This window comes from Musa acuminata, chromosome BXJ3-10, assembly GCF_036884655.1.
Source record: "Musa acuminata AAA Group cultivar baxijiao chromosome BXJ3-10, Cavendish_Baxijiao_AAA, whole genome shotgun sequence".
In the NCBI taxonomy this organism is placed as follows: Eukaryota; Viridiplantae; Streptophyta; class Magnoliopsida; order Zingiberales; family Musaceae; genus Musa; species Musa acuminata.
This window is the reverse complement of record NC_088358.1, coordinates 31,094,298-31,111,858: the sequence shown is the minus strand read 5'-3', so window position 1 is coordinate 31,111,858 and position 17,561 is coordinate 31,094,298. Positions and strand designations below refer to the sequence as shown.

The following is a 17,561-nucleotide window of genomic DNA, read 5'->3' as shown; positions in this document are numbered from 1 at the left end:
TTTGCAATGCAATAATTTATATTCATTACAAATCTCTAATTACTTGTATGAGGGAGTCACTTGCGATGGGTTCTATGGGTCACCGTGTCCTGCCATGGACATTATTTCACTTGTTCCGAGGACACGTGCGAATCTGCTGCTGCTGCTGCTGCTATAAAGCTTCATAATGGGTGGAGGGAAAAGCATGTGGCAGCTGCAGAGGTTGTGGGGAGAAAAGTAACATGGGAGCGGTATGTCGAGAGGAAGCTTCATGGAGAGACGCTGCCATGGTCGTCCTCATATGCTCCGCGGCTCGTACAGGAACCTCCATGTCGCTTCTGCAACCTCATTGACTTGGGATGCGCCCCACCATGTGAGGTGCCATAGGTCTCAGAGGATGGTTGGTAATGGAGAATGACGCATCCGCTTAGGACTTATCACATTCATGAGACTGCAATCACAAATAGGACGATGATGTCTTTAAGCAGCTGCGGGCTACACGCTCCGTTTTGGTCTGCAGCCACTTCAGCTGCTGCCTTCATCGCTACTAGCTAACACACCATTACAGGCCTTAAAACACTCGACTCGACTCGACTCGACACGGAGGAACCCGCACGACAACACTGCTGTCTTGCCGCCTTCTTCTTCATCACCTCTTTGTAGCAATATGAGGACGGGCGGACTGACTGACCGACTGAGAAAGCTGGAAGGGTTCAGACCCGGAAGTTCTTGCCGGAGAAGGTCTGGCCGAACTGCCAGGTGGCGGGGGCGATGTTCCAGGAGGTGGAGGTGCGGTGGTCGCTGCCGGTGACGCGGAAGGAGAGGGACTGGCCGACGAGGACGGCGTTGGACTGCCAGTTCTGGCCCCAGTTGCGGGACATGGGCATCCACCCGGTGCGGGAGCCCTTCACGCTGGCGCGGATGATGTCGCCGGCGCCGGCCACGTTGGTGATGAGCACCAGGTTGAAGTACTGGAAGCCGTTGATGGTGAACCGTATCCCGCCCGCCTTCCTGCACGGCACCCTGCACAAGAAACGGCAATGTTTGGTGGCGTGTGCATCACATCAAGACGTCCAAACGCTCGAGACGCTGCACCGCCACAACGGGGGGACAGCGGAACATGGCAGAACAGTGGCGGTGGGCCGAGGTATTCATGTTCTGTCAAGGGTGCGTGGGGGCAAGTGCCGCGGTCTCGCCCTCGGTCTCCCATGATTCACGCGGTTTCGCGACGCGTTAGTGCGAGAGAGAGAGAGAGAGAGAGAGAGAGAGAGAGAGAGAGAGAGGCAGAGGAGTCACGGGCGGGCCAGATTTGGTGTGGTGCGGTAGGAGAACATGTCATGTGGTCAAGAGCGAAGGACCATTGAATGCTCTCATGGATCAAGTGCGTACCAGAGGAAGGCGAGGGAGGAGGAGGAGGAGAGGGCGTGCGTGACTGTACCTGCGGTAGGAGACGGGGACAATGCCGGCGCGGTACTCGGCGATCTTGAGGAACATGGGCATGGCGAGGTCGAAGTGAGGGCGGGGCGGGTTGCACCAGCCGCCGTCATCGGAGGGGAGAGCGTAGTTGGGGGGGCAGAAGTTGGTGGCCGTGATGAAGATGGAAGGGCTGCCGCCCTTGCACCACCGGGGATCGTCCGCGCACTTGATCTCAAAGCACGCCCCACAGCTGAGCCCGTCGTTGAACAGCGCCGTGCTCAGCGCCGCCGTCTCCACCCCGTACCCCTGGCTGTAGAGGTTCCCGTACCCACACGCCCCGCCTGCGACAACCAGCCCATGAACCAGGCGAAATGCAGGTGGGTGGCGGGGAGAGATCGAGCGAGGGCAGGTACGTACCCATGGTGCCGGAGGCATCGCTGCCACCGTAGAAGGTGGCGTGGGCGCTCTGCCACGCGCCGCCGGTGTATACGCCGGGGATGCGAGCGTCGGCGAGGAGCGCGGACGACGCGAGGACGAGGGCGACCGTCGCGGCCACGGCGCTGCAGATCGAAGCCATGGGGAGGAAGTGCGGAGGAAGGTGGGATACTTAAAAAGCGAGCGAGGAGGACGAGTAATAATAGCGAGTGTGAGGCAGTGAGCGTAAGAGATGGTAAGGCTCGTCGTGTTGCCAAGATTAAGACAACGGAGTGACGGCAGTGAAGATGGGGGAGCAAAAAGGAACGGAGTACCGCGTGGGAGATACCCACTCGGTGGGGCCCGAGACCTATATATGGACTCGTTCGATACTAAGACTCGATCGATGTGGTCGGAAGCGAAATGATGGGAATGGCGATCACGATCGGTTGTTCGCGAGATGGCTTGTGGAGAAAGGGAGGAAGAAAAAGAGTAAGATTGCTTGTGGTTGCGACATCAATCTCATATATTGCTGCAATCGATAGGTCCTTCCTTCACCACATGCATCCAATCATTCATCTTCTCCCTCTTTCAAATTGGATATGCATCATAAAAATGCTAAATGATTATAAGGTGGTGGATTTGGATTCCATGCAAATGGAACCCACGTAATTGGGTTCATGAACCAAGTGGTCCTTTGGCAAATAGGACCGTCGGTGGTTGGTGGGACACTTGCCGCTATTGCTAATTTCGACCTCATCAAGAAAAATAGAGAGAAAATATATATATATATATATATATATATATATAATTATAATATGGAATATATTTAATGATGAAGATGGATTAATATGATTGTATTAATATTGGTGCTGATGTGTGATTGGGGATATGAAGGAGGGCCATATCGGTACGGAGGCGCACTGAATCGGTCGGCCACATCGGAGAAACAGGGAGAGGACGGGCGATGCTTCGACTGCAAATCTAACACGCTCGCTTTGACTTGGCTGTCTGCATGAGAAGGGAAGGCTTCAGACATGGACTCGTCTCTGTCATTCACCACCGAGGTAGTGTAGTAGTTCGAGAGAGAAAGAGAGAGAGTAGGGTAGAAGTAGGCCGGTGGCACGGCGTGAGGCAAAAGGGATGCAGTCTTAAATGCCCGACTGCTACTATTGCTGCTGCTGATGAAGCACGATACAGAGACAGAAATGTATCTGTACATTTGTGGAGGCGATAAAAACAAGTTGGAGAGGATGAGGAATGGGCGGCGTTGGTGTTCGTGGAAGACGTCCTGATGAACAGTGGCGGGGTGCACGAGTCAGCAGGGAACCGTGGAGGCAAGCCATGAGCTTTTTCTATGCCTTCTTCCACCTCCATGTGGTGGGGCGGGGGAGATAATTTGGCTGCTGCCTCCATGCTCTGCACCTCGACCAACGCCATGTGCTTCCTCCTTATCCGCTGCAAGAGAAAAAGATCCCCTCATTCAATGAAATAGAGTGAACTTTTTGTCGGCTCTCGTTTCACTTCCAACACCATATTAATATCTCAGGCCAACTCCCATTGCCTGCCTGCCAATGCAATCGCAGGGGGAGGTACCGCTGCAAAGCTGGGACGAGGCAATGCTCACATGCAACCGATGTCCATCTTCATCGCTAACATTTTTTATTTTTTATTTTTCGATGATGATAATATTCATTATCATCATTTTGGTATCAACTATGACTGTTCTTATCAATCGAGCTAGTTGATATTTTTTAAAAGTTTAAATTTTTATTTTTATAAGTGAGCCTACTACATAAAATATTGATCCGATGGTTATGTTTCAAACTCACTTATTTACTATGAGCAAAGGGTTTAAAATTTTAACATCATGAAACTCACTTATCGTCGATGATAAATCGTCGTTGTCGTCCTAATGTAATGGGACACAGTCCATGAAACCAAACACATAATAGGCTTGGCCGCATCTCGTCCCGTGTCTCCTGGAACCCTCTCGTAAGAGAATTCTACAAGAAATAATAATAATAACAATAATTCTACAAGAAATAATAATAATAACAATAATAATAATGAATAAGAAACTTTGACATGCTCCCATAGCAGTAAAGGGCCAAAATGATTCATTGCTTGTGTTGGATCTAATCGCTGTGATCCCACTTCTTGGCATGCGTTCAACAGGTAGGTGACCATCCTCTTGCCAAATACAAACAATCGTGTGTTGGAAATACTTGAAACAGAGTCTGGATAAGAGATAACAACTTGAAGTAGAAAGTGAATGATGTTTGTATTGCAGGATCAAATGAATCACATGTTGTTACACGAAGTAAATGTTTCGATGTAAAAGAAAACAAGAAAAGAATCAGTAAATAGAAAAAGAGAACCAAACTGGTCCAATTGAACAGAAAGAATCGAGTTAAACAGGTGAGGGTGTCACTGGTTGCAATCAGATATTTTTACACCCATTTGTGACTTTTTCGCCCAAGAAAGCTCTTTTCCTTCTTAATTCACACAGGAAGAAGAACCCGTGGCTTGAAAGAATGGTGTGAGTGAATATAACACAACTTCGTCAGCTACTTGTACCTTGTTTTTTTGTTTTCTGAATGTTTCGGGAGATCTTTACAGGGGTAGATTGGCTTCTCCCCTCGTGGAATAGGAGAGGAGAGGCTGTGGGACTAGAGGAGCAGACGAGTCTCAGCTGAAGCCGGTGGTTTCAGCAGCAGCTTGGCTTGCTGCTGGGACCAGTAGGCCTGGGCTGAGAGCACCCGGTCCAAGAGCTCTTGAGGGACTGGTTCTCCCCTCCTCTGCTGCGGGGAAATCCTGGCTGTGTGCACCAACGTCTTCCATTTGTCCTGCACCCACCAAGAAAAATTCACCGTGATAAGCTCACGACGAGGTGGTAGAATGGAAAGATGTTGCTAGGTCAACACCACCAACCACGCTCAAGTGACAAGTCTATCTTTATCGGAACATGGATATAGCTAACTTTCCTACCATGATCCACCAATCCAAACGAATTATTGACTCCCTGTGTATGACTACAAGAGCAGGTGGAGAATTGTCTAAACGTTGAAGTCTTAAGAACAGGCAATACTGTCACAGTCAGGTTGGCCATCCTTCCCAACGAGAACACTACCACATGTATCTGACAGTTGAGAGATCAAGCATGCATAGTTTGGCTCTAAAATTGTGATGGTGAAGACACTAATACCAATTGAGTTTGTAACACATGGATTACCTTGAGATCTACGTAAGTCCGGTGCTTTGCATTCTCAAAGGCACAGAGTTTGACATCTCGCCACCTGCAGAAATGGAGACACAGAGAGCAGTATGGAAGCCTGCCTGCGAAAGTGAGATATTAACATGTTGGTGTACTGAAAGCAGACCACACACCTTCCCGTCCCGAGTTTTTCGACTGCCTGAACCAGAGCTTCCACTTCGGCAACGGAGAAGGGCCTACGAACCCGGCGTTGAGTGGCTTCAGATCGCTTGGGCTTGTTACGAAGTGGAACCATGGCCAGTGCCTCAGTATCCATGGGTGGCACAGCTACCAGTGCTAGCGAGTTTGCTTTTGTTTTTTCTAGTGATGATGCAGCATCAGTTGGAGACGGAACCGAATCATGATCACTCTCTGGACAGATCTGTAGAAATTGAGTGGCATCTGGCCCTCCTTGATCTACCACAGCAGGAGCTACAGGGGAAATCCTACAAAATGCACAAAAATAACAAGGTATTTAATGACTAACTTAAAACAATTTTCAGAGGCAAAAACCATTTCTTAGTTAAAATGTAAAAAATATATATATTGGCTTATCAAATCTCATTGCTGCGCCATTACAAATTCTTCTTGTTTTACCAGTGTAAAGGAGCCAAATCATGTGTTCCCAACAGAATTGGTCTTAATGAGGATATGCTAAGGTACAATGATAAACTTTACGGAGCACATATCTACTAATAAAGTTGCAAAAAAGGTTGTAAGATTCAATTACCTATCCAGTGGTTCAGGCGCACAACCAATACTTAGAAAATTTGGGTCTTCGGAACTTGTTAGTGGTGCTGGAGATTGTCTAGGATTTGGCTCCAATGTAAACCCTAAGTTATCCAGTTTGTCACCATGAGAAATCCCAACCTGGTGCAAGGTCTTGTTGTCATCTCTAACCTTCTTTCCTTGAAGAAGAACACCGACACACAGTCCACCCCCGAGGATTGCAGTCACAGCATCCAGTACTGTCCTCTGCATGATAATTTCATTAATATACCACCCAGAAATAAAGCACAACTTTTGGAAAAAAAAAAAGGTATTGTTTATCTAATACAGACATGCTCATGCTGGAGTAAATGGAGTTGTCTATGGATCAGATGTCCAAGACAGGTTAAAATTGAACAAATGAAAATGTCCCTTTATAATTGAAGCACTAGTTTTAACAAACCTATAACATTAATCAAGTACTTATTTTTAAAAAAATGCTAACTAATCACTGAATACTTCGTTGGCAGTACAACAATATTGCATGATAGAAATATTAAAAAATAATGCAAAAAGGTTATATATACCTTTAGGGAACCAACTGTAGCAGTTTCAGGAATCTCAATAACAAGTTCTGGCACCTTAAAAGATTTAATGCTGAGTTTCACTGGAACATGAAAGAAAGCATAGCACCCATCAGAACGTACTAATGCCAAGGTCGAATAAAAGTACTAATGGCATGTAATCATCATAAAAGTACAATGTACTCAGCCAAGATTTTACCATGGTATTCTGGTGATTCATAGCATGACTTTTGTCCAGTTGTGGTTGATGATGCACCATTTGCTGTAAAGATAGAAAAATGAGGTCTCAATATCCAAAGGTATCATAGCAGGTGGACTGGGCATGTCGATAACTTATATGTAACAAACCTTCACACAAATTGCCTTGTGAATCATATGTTTCTAATTTGATCCCACCATTTTCACATAAATTTGACACATCTTCATCATAAATCCCTCCACCACAAACTGATACTGAACAACGATCAAACAATTTCCTTCTCTTGGAGGAGTTCCTCTGCGTTCTTTGGCGTGTATAACACATTCTCTTGCCTTGTAGAGTATGCTTCTGTTCTACATCTGAAACACAAAGGAAATCTTTTCTGAATGTAATCAACACCAAGCTGCAAGACATGTAACTATAAGTGCAAGCTTTCTGCCTGCAGAGAAATCAAGTAAAAGAAGGGATGAAAAGCATTACACATACCATAGTTAGATGTTTCACTGTCCTGCAACATCGTTGGGGCTACTCTCCAGAACTTAGATGCTAAGAGCTTCCTTATCCTACGGTCACCTATATGCTGCATCCTAGAGGTCTTATTAGTAACAACAGTTGGATGAGTGCATCCAGAAGAATTTTCGTCATCATCATTACATGCAGCAAGATCCATACCATCTTCCTGCTTGGGTAACAAAGTGTTACGATAATTGTTGTTCCTGTGTAGGGGAACTTCAACACTGCTGTCAGAGCTACCTAAAACAGAATGTTTGGCATCCAAGTCCACAAGACCATCCAAACGATATAGAGCATTTCCATCTGTTGCATTTCCTGCTGTTTGCTGTTGACCTTGTGGTAGTTTCTTGCTCCCATCTTTACATTCATGTGATTCCATGGAACAAGAAGAAATCCTCACATTGTCGAAATTTTCAGCAACAGCAGCAATACCACATCCAATTTTACGACTGTCTTCGATGAATTTTGACTCTCCACCAACAGCATCCTCATCTGATATCTCTGACTTTACAATGGGAGAAGTAGGTCCTGACGATGTTGCTTTTGAAGACTTCGGGTGTTCATTACAGCTCAGCAAATCAAACGCTTCAAATTTGATTGACCTCTCGTTACTGTCTATTTGCTCCCGTTTAATGGTATCCTTTGCTGCAGCAGGGTCAGATGTTCCAGTATTGTCACATGAAGCCAGAGAATTTTCCCTCTCCGATAACAATTTACCTGCTACAGTAGCAAGCAAATCAAATGCACACAATGGCTTGCCCTCGACCTTCTTTCTTATCGAACGCTTTCCCTGTGGATGCACGCACCATGACGAGTTACACGGCGCCAAAATAACAACAAAAGGAAGAAAGCAATCGAGATGACAAATATACCCTGGCAGATCTTGGAACGTGTGGCATCACAGGGGCATGGTAGCCACTGGATCCGCAATCCAACCTCCGTTGCAAAACCATATCCCAATGACTTATAACAAGATGAAATTGAGCGACTGCAGAAGAGAAACAACAGGGAGTCCACAATCTGCCATGAATTCAGAAGAACTGCCAAAATTTCAGATAATTCATAAAAAGATGTAAGCTTATAAGATTGACAACCAAAGATCCAAATTCCCTAAAAATAGTTTTCCAATGAAACCAATGCTGCGAAATATCCATATTCTATAATTCGATTAGAATTCAAAGGGTAGGAAATCAAAATCATGTTTTACAGCTGATTCTCTCTCTGAAATGACTAACCAAACGAGAGAACGATGACATAACGGAAGGAAGCAGAGAGAAAGGAGAGAGGGGTATGTCAAATCAACCCTTTGGCAAAACGCTCCACCTTCAGAGTTAATTGTGAAGGAACAGGTTTGGTGTTCTATATGAAGAAAGTCTTTCGAAAAGATTCGTAGATTAAATAAACATAGGCAAGCACCACATAAAGAAACATAATGTACCTTCTTTTTCTGGTTCGAACCCCTTCAATCTGATGTCAAAATTATGACACCGGGAAACAAAAAGGATCGAAAAGGAAAACCACGACGTACATCAGCAAAGCATCATCACAAATAACATAATGATTGAATGGTGTTCAAGCATCAAAAACCCAAAACCTCCCGTACCACGATGCTTAAACGGGAGCGGAAATTCAAAACAAAAAACAGGATCAGGAATACGACAACGGTACGCCTTTGCCAGATCGTAGATTTACCCATTTCATTTAAGATCGAAGGATACGAGGCATATTCCAGTAACACCTTCAAGCAGCGCAAATGGTTGACAATGAAAAAAAAAAAAAAGGAATTTTCCCATCTCGAGGAAGGAGGAGTTTTGACAAATGACGACACCGTGAAACGAAGCGATCAAGACAAAAACCACAAGCAGAGGCCCGTACATCTTTAAGGAATTCAGGTCCCAGATCCAAACCCTCGACAAGATAACATGATAAAAGAAAAATCGCGAGGCTCGAGATGAATTGCGCAGGCACAGATGGGATGGCGATGGAATTCCAACGGAGAAACGCCAAAATTATATTTAAACAGATTCGGATCAATCCTCCAACGAAACAAATCGACGGGATCAAGAGAACGAAAGGAGAAACCGACGAATTTCGACGAGAATGACGCGAACCAGGCCAAATTCACATATTTGGTCAGCTAAAATAGGCAGAAATCGTAGCTTCTGGAAATGAAATGCAACAGAACTCGGTCAGCTCACCTTCTAGAACAGGATGAGAATGACTTCCTCGCAAGGATCTCAAATTGCCATCGAATCGCCAAAATTCCGGCTCAATTCAAACCGGAAACGAGATGAGCTCCAGATCTCTCTCGGTCGCTATTCGCATCCAAATCCCTCTTCTCCTCCGGAGAATCCCTCTCGCCAAACGAAAAGAAACCCTCTCTCTCTCTCTCTCTCTCTCTCTCTCTCTCGCTCGCAATTCCAAATAGGTAAGTCTCCTCTCGTCCCCTCTCTGCTTTTATCGATGGTCAGAACCCCTTTAAACCATCCACATTTGGCCTTAAAACCCCGCTCCTACACCTTTGACCCCGGCAACCGACCCTTCCGGTAACGCACCCCTGCCCATTCCGCCCAAACCAACCACGAGGGTTCATCACCCCTCCCACCGTCTCCGATCCCCACCACGTGTCCCGATCCCCCCCGATCGTACGGCTACGGACGCAGCACAACACATCCTCCGGTTTCATGCGTCCAGGACGGGACAAGCCCCACCGGCTCCAGACCCGTTCGTTTCGGTAAGCATACCCGGGTTACCCGTTTTCCCGTTCCCGATCGCCCACCTGCCTTGTTATTGGAGGTTGAGCCGTCACCGCGTGGGACCTACCCGGGTGCGGTGAATCCATGAACGGGTAGGTCGGTCCGTCACTCTCTCGCTGGTCTGTAGAATATTGAGAGCTACAAGTATTTGTGAACCAGTAATCGGATAATGGAATTTGAGTCATAATTCTATTTATTTTATTTTTCTTTTTTGTGGTCGGAAGCATGTGGGAAGATGCGAAGCCGGATGCCAAGATTCCGCTCCACACGGCGCAACAACAAGGATTCCAATTTGTATCCCGATCGTACTGATAGAATCTGAGTTCGACGCAACTCGGATCACCGACCGATACGGTGCATCGCGATCGATCGCTTCCATGATCTCGTGTCGAATTCACGAAATTACCCCCCTTCCAAGGGGGCTATTATCGCCATTTCACGTCGGTGGCCGCCACGTAGGAATGAGCGTACGCCACGTGGAAAATGGCTTTTTTGGTTCACGTTTTGGTTTAAGAAAATAGAGGAATTAATTTATGTGGCGGAGTGAATGGGCCGTCAGTTTCGACGGAGTGGACTGCCGGCGTGGGCAGCGGGGTATCACGTGGCGCGACTTCGATCACTCGATGTGACGGGCGTTAATGTTGATAAGATGAGGGCAGGTGGAGAAGAAAGAAGGGGGATGCAGCGGTCGACACGTGGGCTTTGTAGATGTGTAAAGGAATCGGAAGGTGTCTTATCTTGTGTGTGTGAAGGATAAGAGTTGCTCATTTACACGTGTCGAGTTCCCGTGTACGATCATGTCCATAGGTATAATGTTGGCGATGAATCACCCAAAGGAGAGTTATTAGTGACCCATCAGATATGATTGTGATCACCTGCAGCACATCATCATATCGACTGTGGAGGCGAGACGAGACAGCTAGAGATTAGAGCTGGAGTTGAGTTAAGACGGACTGCAGACCACATGCCATGGGGAATCTTGTAACGTGTAGGGAAGGCGAAGCCTGTGGATTGTGGAGGATCACTAACGTGCATGGAGGCGTCGTCTTGTGTAACTTTACTATGGATGCAGGCTTTGACAGTTGCCAATCATGCAGGAGGAGGACGAGGAAGGAGAATGTGAGCTCCCAAAACAAGGAGGAGTTTTCTTGACGGACAAGGGAGGGACCGGAGAGCATCTGCAGGTGTCCATGAGTTGTGCCAGCTCTGGCAGAAGCAAAGCTTGCGTGCTCCCCACATGGCCAAGCTTTCTTGTCCGGAAAAGCTTGCGATGGTGAACGCCCGCCGGTTTGACTCCTCTCCTGCCTCTGCGGTCTCTGCCGCCATGAGAGGTGCTTTGGGGATGCAGAGCTGTTTACGACCATCAGCAATCAGCTTGGATCCTCCGACGCCGCCGGCATCATCCATCGGTGACGGCAAGCTGGGTTGGGACAATCTGCATCATCGACCTCGGTCGTTCGAGGAGAGCTTCCCACCTCTCACTAGATCAGGAGCTTCAACTTGTCGACCGAACTCCATCCATCTCGGCAGCTCAATTACAGCTAAAAGACCTGCATGCAAGACTGAAAGTGAGTTCCATCTCTTGTTAGAGATTCATGGATCCAAGTTTCTACCTACATGGGTTGAGCCCATGGATTTCTATTGGACCACACTAAGAACTTGGAACGAGCAATGACTTATTTATATCAATGAAAATTAATAATATATTTGTAGGAGTAAATACCACTGAATCATATTAACGTTTAGTTGACCTCCTCGTCTCCGCACGGACGTGGAAGCGGCAAGCACGAAGCAAAACGCAGGTCTACATGCATTCTTTTATTAGCATTCCTGTTTCTACATATGGAGAAGTATGTACAAAGCTTGTGCAGCTATCAACACCAACACACCAAGCACGAGGTCAACTATTTGACCTTCTTGAAGAATCGGACAAAGTTTACGCCTACGTTGTACATTATGATATATATAATGCGATCATATTGCATATATTAAATTCCCGAGAAGAAAATAGGTAGGCAGTAATATGTACCGAGAAAGATATAATAGCACGGCCTTATCAAGGAAGCCGAAAGCACATGGGAAGCATACAGAATAAGGCCTTGCGAACTCATCGAACGACTTGAGGTAGGCCATATGAGTATCTCCTCCTCCAAGCCTTGTGCGAGTTAAATATTGATTAGGTGGAAGTCAGAAGGAAAGGTAGGCGATCTCTTTCATGACTCGAACTGATATCCAAACTCTTTTATAATGTTATTCTCGGAAGAGAATATATAATGATGGAAGGAATGCACTCAAAGGTTACATATTGAGTGGAGAAGTTGGCAGTCTTCTTCTGCTGCCAAAGTTTTCTCGGCTTCCTTTGACAAGAGGAGAACCAGCCTAATCTCACCCGAAGCCTTTTCGCATAGTCAAGTGGACAAGACTGGCCATGAAAGCCTCGGTTGGCTTGTCCTCGATGCCAAGTCCTTGTGTCACCATGGAGGAGATGACAGCAACAGCTCCACCTGATGCGTTGGGAGAGGACGACTAGCTTTGACCGATGGCTTAATTATTGGGAGCAGATGCAGTGCATCGAGGCGAGTCTCGGAGCTGAGACAACGATGCGTCGTCGTCGCCTGCACATGCTGCCTCCGTCCATGTGCCACCCTCTCTAGCAGCCACACCAGAATGCTCATCAGCCTGAGAGTGCTCTCCACCCCCCTTCTGTTGTCGATGAGCGACATAAAGTATGGCATTCACCAGCCAAAAGATGGGCAGTAGTACAACCATTAAGAGCAGACGAGAGAAGCATGTGGTGGCTTGTTCGTACACATTGATTACTAGGTTTTTGAAGAAGCCATGTTGCTGCTGTACCAATTTTAGGGTTTGAGAGTAATAGAAAAACAATAAATTGACCAGCACCTCACGAGTACGTATCCATCACATAAATGTCACATATATCAATGCTAAGTGATTGGCATCTCGATGCTGATCACCTAGATGTTCTTATATATTAATTTAATGATACTAGGTTATCGACATATAGTTGATTTCATACTATATAGTTGACATGACATTATCTCCCATATGTTATCGATCATAGTTGCCTGCTTAATTAGATACGTACGAGTACAAGAAGACACTGGATGGGGATTGAGCTTCATTGGTTTCCCTACGTTCGGTATAGTCACCCGTCTCGGTACCCGTGTGTTTATTGGGAAGACCTGTGTGGCCGACGCTTTCAAGGGAAGGTAACGGAACGAGGGAGATGCGACAGGTGACGCCGAGCGTTCCCCCGTGTCCCACAGCAGGACCCCGCGTCGACGCGTGACACACACCGGACCACGTGTCGAGGCGACCTCCGCGGTGGGGCCCGCCGTAGTATATATACGTGGACACGTATCCGTAAAAAGCCGAGCCCCCGTGGCCGGCGCCCGCCCCCCTCGCCGGCTTCGTGACCTGACGATTCGCACGTGCTCCGCTGGCGCGCGCACTCGCTCGCTTCAAAAGAAACGCTTTACCTTTTCCCCCACCCACCCGTTTTAACTTCTCACCGACCAAGCGGACCCCACACCACGGTTTCCTTCCTCGGAGTGACACCGGCATCGTGCGGTGAAACGCCAGCGGACGGCTCTGATGCGCCCACGTATACGGACAAGCCCCCCAGAAGATTCGTCTTAATAATAATAATTATTATTATTTGTTACCAATATATATAATTACCCCAACGGGTGGGCGTTACGGAGGGGTAAGCAATAAATCCATATCTCAGACGACAAGGAAGGGGGGTTGGACCAAAGAGCCAAGGCATGGCCTTCGCACTGTTCGTCATGAGCGCGGCCTCTCTTTCCGTCTCTCTCCTCCTCTCATTTTCCTTCGCTTCCGCTCCGAACTAGGGTTTCGATAAGGTAAGCCTTTCCTCCTCCTCCCTCCTCCTCGTGATTTCCTGCCGGATTTGGGCCCGCCAACCTTTGTTCGATCTGGTCTCACGCTTTCCTTGATCGTAAACTTACCTTCTTGGGGTCCGTGGTGGCTTTTGATGCCGCAAGAAATGAACTCACGCTTCTAGTTTCTTCTCTGTCTCACTCGATTCGCCTGTTCTTTGAATGCGTTGTTTTTGATCGATCTTTTTCTGGTGATCAGTGCGCTGATCTGACTAGTACGACTGCAGATGTTGACTAGTCTCAGGATCTCTCCCTGCGAAATTAAATTGTGGTAGCTGCTAATTTTTTTAGAGCTTAGATAGCGGTGGCTATCCGGTGTTTGGGTTCCCCAGCATTTCGCCAAGCTTTAGTTTTTGGCATCCCACATGATGAAAAATTAGGTTTTTTTTTTTTTTTTTTTTTTTTTTTTCTCTTGTATCTGTGTGGTTGTCAAGCTGTAGGAACGATTAATAATTTGCGAGTGCTTAGGGTTGATCTCGGTCTAGAATTACGTTTTGTAGGAGATACACCGTTCAATGGTTATGGATTCTGGCCCCCATAACAACCTGCCCGGCATGATGAGGGGATTGCGTTATGATGATCTTTATTCTAATCAACACAATTTCGGGGCTCTTGGGTTAGGAGAATCACAGCCCCCTGGACGCCGTAGTAATTATGTGGGCTTGCCGCAAATGTGCTCCCGGACAACCCAAAGCAGATATCCCGTCTCTACAATTGGCAAAAGTGTCGAGGGAGATAGTCCAGAAGATAGTGATATCTTCTACTCGGACATGGCCCTTAGCTACATAAGCCGAATGCTCATGGAGGAGGATATTGATGAGAAAATTAGTACATACAAGGAAGAGTCGGCCCTTCGAGCTGCAGAGAAGCCTTTCTATGACATCCTTGGCCAGAAGTACCCACCGTCCCCTGATCGGCCACCGCCGATCAACATTTACCAAAGTTCGGAGAGCCCATATGAGAGAAGCAGCAATCAGTATATGAATCTCTACAGCAGTGGTACCACTAGCAGCGGCGGCAGCAGCAGCAGCAGCAGCAGCGTGGTTGTGGACAATAGTGATTCATCAGATAACCAACACTCTCTTGCTCATGCAGGGTCTGTTGATTATTCACCTCAGACTCCTTCAAGCTCCTCAAATAGCGTCAGCAGCAGTATTGAGGAGCCTTTTAATAATGTGTCCATATCTCCTAATTTATTTTTTGGAAGCGTGCCGGCCTGGCATTTCAAAAGAGGAGTCGAAGAAGCACGCAAATTTCTTCCGATCAATGATAAGTTGGTAATCAACTTAGAGTCTAATGATGTTTCATCAGCTCGAGTACCCAAAAGAGAAGGTAGTACTTTCAGTATCAAGGCAGAGGGGGAGGAGAAAGAATTTTCATCAAGCGGATCTAAGGTTAGAAAGAATTTAAACAGTGAGGACTTGGATTTAGCAGAGGGAAGGAGCAACAAACAGTCAGCTGTTTCCTCTCAGGAGGAGGTTAGGTCCGAAATGTTTGACATGGTATTGCTTTGTCAGGGAGATAAATGCTCCAAGAAAATGTCTGATCTACGAGAAGCAATGCAGAATGAAGCGAGCAGAAATTCACAGAATGGTCAAACAAAAGGCTCAAGTGGTGGCAAGGCACGAGGAAAGAAGCAAACAAAGAAGGAGGTGGTGGATCTTAGGACTCTTCTCATCCTGTGTGCTCAAGCAGTGGCAGCTGATGACAGGCGAACTGCTAATGAACTACTGAAGCAGATTAGACAGCACTCTTCCCCTCACGGAGATGGGTCTCAGAGGTTGGCACATTGCTTTGCAGATGGTTTGGAGGCTCGTTTGGCTGGCACGGGAAGTCAGATCTATCATGCTCTTGTGGCCAAAAGGACCACTGCAACCGATGTATTGAAGGCTTATCATTTGTATCTCGCAGCATGCCCTTTCAAGAGAATTTCACATTTTTTCTCCAACCAGACAATCCTTAATCTGGCAGACAAGGCATCAAAGGTGCACATAATTGATTTTGGCATTTATTTTGGGTTTCAATGGCCATGCCTTATACAGCGCCTTGCCTCTAGGGATGGTGGCCCCCCAAAACTGCGAATAACTGGTATTGATGTGCCTCAGCCAGGTTTCCGTCCAACAGAACGAATTGAAGAGACAGGGAGAAGGCTTGCAGATTATGCAAAAAGTTTTAATGTTCCCTTTGAGTATCAGGCCATAGCCTCTAAATGGGAGACCATTCGGGTTGAGGATCTTCACATTGCTAAGGATGAGGTTGTGGTTGTCAACTGCTTGTACCGCTTCAGGAATCTCATTGATGAGACTGTTGTTGTGGATAGCCCGAGGAATAGGGTCCTCAACACGATAAGGAAGATGAACCCAGATGCTTTTATCCATGCAGTCGTGAATGGATCATACAGTGCCCCCTTCTTTATAACACGCTTCCGAGAGGCTCTGTTCCACTTCTCAGCTTTGTTTGACATGCTCGATATGAATGTGCCCCGTGACGACGAACAAAGGTCATTGATCGAGAGGGATCTTTTTGGAAGGGAGGCTCTTAATGTCATAGCATGTGAGGGCCCAGAAAGGGTTGAGAGACCCGAGACTTACAAGCAGTGGCAGGTCAGGAATCTCAGGGCTGGGTTTGTGCAGCTTCGGCCGAACCCAGACATCATGAAGAAAGCAAAAGATAAGGTGAAAGGTTGCTACCACAAGGATTTTGTCATCGATGAAGATGGTGGATGGCTGATTCAGGGATGGAAGGGAAGGATCGTTTATGCGATATCTGCATGGAAGCCTAAAGGAGCTTAGTATTACCTTTTGGACATTTGCATAGAGTTGCACATGCATGCTTAGGGGGATACCTTGCTTTTCTATATTCAAGCAATTGGATCTGATTTATCTCAACCAAGTCCTGATGAGGTACATCGTTCTACCTGTATTCAGGTTCCTTCATGCATCTGAAATATTGACATGTGGCTGATCTCCTACTTCATGGCTTGATGATGCAGGTATTCGGGCCAGACTTCCAGATGCAACCCGGTCAAGACATTCAAGAGATCGGCATTATTGGCAAAGAAGTCACTGAAATTATGGATTGCGATGGACAATCCATCTCGAAAGTCTGATATGTCAACAAGCCACTGAAATTATGGATTGTGATGGACTACTCAAAAATTCTGATTGGGGATCGATGCAAGGTGCTGCTGATAACAAAATTTGAGGGTGATGTCTTCTGGTTTGCAGGCTACAGCAAAGAATATGCTTACTATTGTTTTGTTTGAATAATGAGAAATCAACAGTCAAATTGAGTAACCATTAAGTCCAAATTGCAGTGATCTGGTGATAACTATCTACAAGACTACTATGTGTATTCTTTTTGGTGAGTCCTTCCTTGTCCAAAGCATGCATGAGCAACTGTCTGTATCAACCACCCTCCATTTATTTTGGGTTTGAGGTCCTCCTCCTGCATTGTTTAGTGACATTGATCTTATCCCTACTTGTTTGGCATTGAATGTGAGCTCCATGGTAATGGCAGCAACTCATATTGGACTGGACCATTTGTAAAACAGGGAATCAACAGATGAGAAGGGCATGCTTTTTTTGTTCGGTTGAAGTTTGGAACTATCCACATGTTGATGTGATGACAAGGAAGTGTATCACCACTCTTGGATGATCATTTTGCATCCGAGTTCAAGCTTTGGTGTTCCTAAGATTTGTGGACAAAGTTTATGAATAATATTATTAATTTTCTTTTTATTTGAGGGCTTGCTAATATAAATTAGCTTCAGAAGATATGTCCTTAACACTAATGCCTTTTTGCTCCAAGTCT

The 17,561-nt window shown here is 46.4% G+C and overlaps 3 protein-coding genes across 7 annotated transcripts; 1 reads left to right on the top strand and 2 right to left on the bottom strand.

The window, feature by feature from the left end:
- Positions 1-384: 384 nt before the first annotated feature.
- LOC135650986 (expansin-A4-like) lies at positions 385-2,292 on the bottom strand. The gene is made up of 3 exons (XM_065170752.1): positions 1,813-2,292; positions 1,418-1,736; positions 385-1,002 (listed from the first exon to the last, which is right to left on the bottom strand). Exons 1-3 carry the CDS (start codon positions 1,970-1,972, stop codon positions 693-695), a joined length of 789 nt encoding a protein of 262 aa, XP_065026824.1. The 5' UTR covers positions 1,973-2,292; the 3' UTR covers positions 385-692.
- A 1,776-nt stretch (positions 2,293-4,068) lies between these two features.
- Positions 4,069-9,530, bottom strand: LOC135650982 (telomere repeat-binding protein 2-like). Of its 4 annotated transcripts, none has more exons than XM_065170736.1 (10): positions 9,268-9,530; positions 7,942-8,109; positions 7,043-7,859; positions 6,706-6,933; positions 6,557-6,619; positions 6,361-6,440; positions 5,796-6,040; positions 5,200-5,511; positions 5,045-5,108; positions 4,069-4,658 (listed from the first exon to the last, which is right to left on the bottom strand). In XM_065170736.1, exons 2-10 carry the CDS (start codon positions 8,020-8,022, stop codon positions 4,482-4,484), a joined length of 2,067 nt encoding a protein of 688 aa, XP_065026808.1. In that variant the 5' UTR covers positions 8,023-8,109; positions 9,268-9,530; the 3' UTR covers positions 4,069-4,481. The 4 variants fall into 4 exon arrangements, with proteins under 4 accessions (XP_065026808.1, XP_065026807.1, XP_065026811.1 ...); XM_065170735.1 differs by having other exon boundaries at positions 7,942-8,089; XM_065170739.1 differs by having other exon boundaries at positions 6,706-6,915; positions 9,268-9,529.
- Positions 9,531-13,551: 4,021 nt separating this feature from the next.
- LOC135651843 (scarecrow-like protein 9) lies at positions 13,552-17,488 on the top strand. Of its 2 annotated transcripts, none has more exons than XM_065172354.1 (3): positions 13,552-13,712; positions 14,234-16,651; positions 16,741-17,488. In XM_065172354.1, the coding sequence occupies exon 2, from the start codon at positions 14,264-14,266 to the stop codon at positions 16,538-16,540; it is 2,277 nt and encodes a 758-aa protein (XP_065028426.1). In that variant the 5' UTR covers positions 13,552-13,712; positions 14,234-14,263; the 3' UTR covers positions 16,541-16,651; positions 16,741-17,488. The 2 variants fall into 2 exon arrangements, with proteins under 2 accessions (XP_065028426.1, XP_065028425.1); XM_065172353.1 differs by having other exon boundaries at positions 13,553-13,712; positions 14,249-16,651.
- The last annotated feature ends 73 nt before the right edge of the window (positions 17,489-17,561 follow it).

Bases quoted from the DNA above. Each gene is read 5' to 3' on its own strand.
- LOC135650986 (XM_065170752.1), bottom strand. From the start codon at position 1,972: ATGGCTTCGATCTGCAGCGCCGTGGCCGCGACGGTCGCCCTCGTCCTC. The intron at 1,737-1,812 runs GTACGTACCTGC...TGGTTGTCGCAG, and splicing joins CGATGCCTCCGGCACCATGG to GCGGGGCGTGTGGGTACGGG. The intron at 1,003-1,417 runs GTACAGTCACGC...TTTCTTGTGCAG, and splicing joins GTCCCCGTCTCCTACCGCAG to GGTGCCGTGCAGGAAGGCGG.
- LOC135650982 (XM_065170736.1), bottom strand. From the start codon at position 8,022: ATGGTTTTGCAACGGAGGTTGGATTGCGGATCCAGTGGCTACCATGCC. The intron at 6,934-7,042 runs GTATGTGTAATG...CATTCAGAAAAG, and splicing joins CAGTGAAACATCTAACTATG to ATTTCCTTTGTGTTTCAGAT. The intron at 6,041-6,360 runs GTATATATAACC...ATTATCATGCAG, and splicing joins CTACAGTTGGTTCCCTAAAG to AGGACAGTACTGGATGCTGT.
- LOC135651843 (XM_065172354.1), top strand. From the start codon at position 14,264: ATGGTTATGGATTCTGGCCCCCATAACAACCTGCCCGGCATGATGAGG.